The sequence below is a fragment of the Drosophila ficusphila genome, unplaced genomic scaffold (genome assembly GCF_018152265.1).
Source record: "Drosophila ficusphila isolate 14025-0441.05 unplaced genomic scaffold, ASM1815226v1 contig_197, whole genome shotgun sequence".
Taxonomy (NCBI): domain Eukaryota; kingdom Metazoa; phylum Arthropoda; class Insecta; order Diptera; family Drosophilidae; genus Drosophila; species Drosophila ficusphila.
The window spans coordinates 9,127,938-9,134,058 of NW_025064091.1; the positions used below are offsets into that span (position 1 = coordinate 9,127,938).

A 6,121-nucleotide genomic window follows, 5' to 3' on the forward strand; every position below is an offset into this window, starting at 1 on the left:
AACAACATTAATTGGACATTCGTGGCTCATTACAACTCCACATACACTTCTGTGTGTATTTTTTGATTAATTCAAATCTAGCGCCAAGTGGCAGTGTTGAAAGGCGTCAGGCATGCCCGTCGATAGTAGGAGGAAGTCTACTATCGGCACGCACCCACACAAGCACACAATCGCCCCCGAGAGCTCTGGCCACACTAGCGCTGGCTGTCAAGCAAAAGCATTTTTGCTGGAGTCTACCATTTTATTTTAGTTAATAAAATACATATATTTCCTCTCTTTTTGTTCCGTTTGTGCGCGTACGAGTTGGGTACGAAACGGCCGCGCGTGTAATAACTTAACGAACTGCGAAACGCCCGCAAAAGTGAAGAAAAAACGAAAACGGATCTGCGACGAAATTTTCCCCGTACCGTTTTTTTTTTCTCCACCAGCAGCAGCAGAGCAAAAGCAGCGCAGCAGCGAATATATTTGTAAAAAAAAAGAGCCAACCTTGAGAAACACCCAGCGGGGCATAAAATTTGTTGGTTTCTCCGTCTGCTGGTAAGAGAGTTAAAAATATGGACCGATAATGTCACCTGAAAATCCGCGAGGATCTTTAATTTGTACCATTTCGTCCAGTTTCAAATGCGTGCTAAATATGCTAACATGTGTGTGTGAGTGTGGGTCTCTGCCAGTGTGCGTGTTTCACTGAGCGATTGAATGTGTGCGTGCGTCGGTGTGTCTGACTGTGTGTTTGTGTGCCTTCGAAATTTTCTTTTGTGTAAAACATTTGTAAGGTGCAACTGCAGTTGTGTGCGTGTGTGTGTATCGCTCTGATGTTGTTGTTGTTGTGCGTCATAGCAGATAGTGTATGTGTGTAATATGCATTCCAACGGGGTAAGAAAGAAGAGGAATCAGTACCTGTCGCCAATCTATCGTTTATCGATGTCTGTCTGTGTTTATTTGGAAACTCCCCCTCCTCCCTAAGGAAAAATGCCCCTTCCCCTTGGGCGACCCCCTTGAAACGGGGATCGCCTGGCGAGTGTAATCGATAATGCAGATGTATCGATTGGACTGGCCACAAAATAAACACGTAAAGTGCAAGCTGTGGAAAAAAAGCAAAACAAATTCAAAGGAAGAAGAAGCGAGGTGGAAAAGAAAGTACAGACCAGACGAGCAAAACAGCTTAAGTAATATTAATGTTTAGTTTTATGTCAGCTGGTTCGTAAATCCCCAAATCCGATTCCAGTTTTATAATGGTTAATGGTTACTCGTTGCGGTTTAACAGAGGCCTTTCCTATACTCTCCAAAATTGACTCAACAATATACAGTGCACATGTCTTATAAGAACTGCAAAATGAAATGAAAACTCATATAACTTTTCATTTCAAATTACGAATCGTTAGCCTCTTCACAAATAGCTCCAATTTCACTAGACTCTGTTATTGTTATTAGTCATCTGGTGTCATCTTTAAAGGTTTCTTGAAATGAAACTCTCTCAAGCTGAAGCTCTTACAGCTGAGTTTCAAATATTGCCATTGAAGTATTTTGTTTGTGTCAACCAATTTGCCCTTCAGAATTAAACATCTTAATAAAGCTCTTTAGAAATTGTTAATGGCTTTAAAATACACAATTTTTCAATCTCTGATGTTCCTGTAATTCACAAAACCTGCAATAGTTTCCCTTTACGTGGCAGTAAACACACATTTAGATTGTTTATTTATATAGGGAAAAGTGTTGGTTTATTCCTCATGATTTACTGAGAATCCCAATCAAACAGAAGAATTATAGATTTATAAATGATAGTACTGTATTTCAACAAACGTGTGTTAGAGTAAAAACTTAATGTGAAGTGCATTTGGAGCGGCATGAGAACTATAATACACATCTGTATTAAAGCCCCAATGAAAACATATCTCCTTGCAGTCTTTCAAGTGATACCGTACAACTGCTTTTGAGGAGAAGCCCCTAGGCGGAGGAGCAGCTAGCCAGGATGGACAAGATGAGGATATTGAAGGAAAGTCGCCCCGAGATAATTGTCGGTGGCAAATATCGGGTTATCAGAAAGATTGGTAAGTGAAGAAAACGCACAGCGAAAGGCTGCCAGAGAAAGTTTCTAAACTGTTATGTATGTTTGACCCACAGGAAGCGGCTCGTTTGGCGACATTTATCTGGGCATGAGCATCCAGAGCGGCGAGGAGGTGGCCATCAAGATGGAAAGCGCCCACGCCCGCCACCCGCAGCTGTTGTACGAGGCCAAGCTGTACCGCATTTTGAGCGGCGGCGTGGGATTCCCCCGCATTCGCCATCACGGCAAGGAGAAGAACTTCAATACCCTGGTCATGGACTTGCTGGGACCCTCGCTGGAGGACCTGTTTAACTTTTGTACGCGCCACTTCACCATCAAGACGGTGCTGATGCTGGTCGATCAGATGATCGGACGCCTGGAGTACATCCATCTCAAGTGCTTCATCCATCGCGACATCAAGCCGGACAACTTCCTCATGGGCATCGGAAGGCATTGCAACAAGCTATTCCTAATCGACTTCGGGCTGGCCAAGAAGTTCCGCGATCCGCACACGCGCACTCACATCCTGTACCGCGAGGACAAGAACCTTACGGGCACCGCCCGCTATGCCTCGATCAATGCCCATCTGGGCATCGAGCAGTCGCGCCGCGACGACATGGAGTCCCTCGGTTACGTGATGATGTACTTCAATCGCGGCGTTCTGCCCTGGCAGGGCATGAAGGCCAACACGAAGCAGCAGAAGTACGAGAAGATCTCCGAAAAGAAGATGTCCACGCCCATCGAGGTCCTCTGCAAGGGCTCGCCGGCCGAGTTCTCAATGTATCTGAACTATTGTCGTAGCCTGCGCTTCGAGGAGCAGCCGGACTACATGTACCTTCGTCAATTGTTCCGGTAAGCAAGCTGTTCCCCTTATTACAGTTCGGGTGTACTCAGGATTTCCAACTGAATGATTTTCATGCTATTTTTGGGTTTTCGATTTTGTTAACTCGATTTGAATTGTAGTTTATTCTTTTGGATACTCTTTCCGTCTACTAAAAGATATCTCTTTGAAGCTTCTTTCGAATTTTGTCATCGAAAAACCCTCCGAATGATATCAGTAATATCAAAGTTTACATAGATAATTTACAAAAACATTTCCTAAAGCTTACCCAAATAGTTATATACAAATATAAATATAAACATCTAACAACTTATAAGATCATAGTACAGGTTGTAATATTTAATTTCAAATGAGCATCACATTTAACCAGGTTTTCAATGTGTTTTAGTCATAGCTTTTTTTATTGCGCGATGATGTAATGGTCTAATCCGACTTTCTCCATCTTCACCACAGCATACTGTTCAGAACGCTGAACCATCAGTATGACTACATCTACGACTGGACAATGCTGAAGCAGAAGACCCACCAGGGTCAGCCCAATCCAGCAATTCTCTTGGAGCAATTGGACAAGGACAAGGAGAAGCAGAACGGCAAGCCCCTTATCGCGGACTAAAGGCTGGAGATGATCGGCCTGGAAGCGAGGTTTACGATGACTTACGGGGGATTTCATCAGAAGAATAGGAAGAGGGAGGCGGTCGCGGACGTGGACGTGAAAGGAAGGCTTGGCAAGAAGCGAAGGAGATAAAAGAAGAGAAAACGAAGCAGACACAACCGGAAGATTGAGCAACAGCAGCGGGCGTTTGGATGTTTCTTAATATTAATTTAAATTCAATACTAAACAAATAAGGAACAACAGCAAAGCAAATGAAAACAGCAACAGCGCAGTAAAGCAACACACACACACATTAATAAAATTAAAAGATAACCCAGCAGATGTGATTCGCGATTGAATCACTGCGATCAATAGTAACACACAAAATTTACCCCAAATCGATTCGATTTAAATCAATTTGCAATCCACAACACACACACTCACACAAAATTCACACTCACCCACAAAAAAAAAAAACACCCACTCTCATTCAACCACTCAAAAAAAAAAAACAAAAAACAAAAAAAGCGAACATCATTGCCCAAAAGAAATAAGAGAAATGAAATCAACACTTAGCCTAATAAATTACATAAAATAATAATGGTAATGTTGGAGAAGTGAAGTAAAGCGAAGGAAAACTAAACCGATATATATGTATATGTATATATATAAGCGAATAAACACCATATATGTATGCATATATCCCATTTGATTCACGTCAAATCGATTCCAATGCTTAGTTATGAATCGAGCGACGCAAAACTCAATAACTAATTAAACTGGAATAAATAAGAAACAAAAAAGAATAAACAATAAAAAAAATTCATAAAATACACAGAGAAAAGCGAAACAAAAAAAAATGATGCAGAATAGTGGAGAGGAAAAGAAGAAACAACCAAGCAAAGCCAACTGAGATGGGGGAAAGTAATAAAATACAACCAGCAACAAGTAAACAAGTAAAACAAACAAATAATAATAATAATTATAATGAAGGAAAAAAAACAACAACAACAGAACGCAAAACTGCAAAGTAATTTTGCATAGTAAGCAGTAATAATTATACACATAACTTATATTTAATTTTTTGAATTACATCAATAAATATGTTGAAATTAAATTTCGACTTGGAGCTGTTCACGTCTGCATTAGACAGAGATGGGGCGATAGAAAGGGAGAGAAGAGCAGTACGTTTGATTTAGTTATCTATTAGTTATATTTTTAAAATTTTAATTGTATTGGTTTGTAATTCATTAATCAAAGTGTATAATATAATCAGCTTAGTTAATCAATTTTTCAAAATTATTAAAAATACTTTTTTTTGTTATGCCTAACAAAAACAATAGCTGAGTTTGTTTTAACATTATTTTGGATACATATATAAGACTAAAATTCACCTGTAGTCACAGAAACACGATTTAATTTGTATCTTTAAATGCAAAGAATTTATTTAATTTTTTGGTCAAAATTGGGATTAAGATTTTTTTAATCTGCCTTTTTTTTTTAATTTCAGTACAGCTCTTAATGGTTATAATTAGCTCTCTTTACTTGCTCTCTCTATTAAAATTATACGAATTTTAAAATAAGGATTTTTAAAACTGGTTTCAATGTGTTTTCTAAATCCAATTCCCAAAGAGGAAATTTTTGTTTCCAGGTTCGTTTTATTCAAAAGCAAAGGCCACTAACGAAAACTAGCTGCAATACGTTTATTAGCCGCTCTTTGTTATTTTATTCATCGTAGTTGAGCTATGACACGTACGCCATTTGTTTGTGTACGACTTGAGTTGTATATTGAATATACTATATGTATGTACGTGCCGCCAATGACTTCGATGGGATGTCAACTGCACCACTGCACCACTGACCCATCGTCATCAGCACCCCGTTTCCAAGCAAAGGGTACTGCAGCGCTGATAAGAGCAATTCAACTTCAGATGCAACTGATAATAAATGCAAACATATGCATAACAAGTTTTAAGAAAAAGTTATGTCTCTGAAATTGATCTTCTAATTAAAATTAGAATGCTTTGTTATATTTTAAGACAATAACTAAATTTTGAGCACAAACTTTAAAGTGTAGGTCAGGGAACTTTATCTCAAAAATATTAACAATCGACACAAGATTTGCATTTGGTTTACAGATAACTAATCCGTTCGAAATCAATTTTTTTAGGCAATGGCATTTATTGCAGTGTATGTTTATATATGGCATATGGCAACAACTATATAAGAAAAATGTTTAGATTAAGGGAAATGAGTTGTTGACCACTCAATTTAATATTGGGTAAAACCAGACCTTTTTCAAAAAAAAAAGAGAATTTTAAGCGGATTAGTTCTGATAAGTTAAAAAATAATTGTATTATCAAACGAACTGCTTCAACAAAATTACAGTTTTGCAGCCTTTTACAAGCAGTTTAAGCCGAGGTTGCAACCAGTTTGTTGCTATATGAGTTTGTTGCTATATTCCATAAATCTAACCAAGGACGGACCGGATTTTTTAGGCAATCCGTTGCACTAAGCAGTGGCACCCACCCTGGTTGGTGGAAAAATCAAAATATCGATGAAGAACTTTGAAATATCGATGTTGCGATAGAGCATCAACGAAAAATCGATAATACGCTTGCCGAACTGATTGTTTAGCAGCTCT

At 38.8% G+C, this 6,121-nt stretch overlaps 1 protein-coding gene across 1 annotated transcript; it reads left to right on the plus strand.

The window, feature by feature from the left end:
- The first annotated feature begins 183 nt into the window (after positions 1-183).
- LOC108091169 (casein kinase I) lies at positions 184-4,594 on the plus strand. Its single transcript, XM_017190216.2, has 4 exons — positions 184-537; positions 1,903-2,048; positions 2,122-2,896; positions 3,339-4,594. Exons 2-4 carry the CDS (start codon positions 1,970-1,972, stop codon positions 3,496-3,498), a joined length of 1,014 nt encoding a protein of 337 aa, XP_017045705.1. The 5' UTR covers positions 184-537; positions 1,903-1,969; the 3' UTR covers positions 3,499-4,594.
- The last annotated feature ends 1,527 nt before the right edge of the window (positions 4,595-6,121 follow it).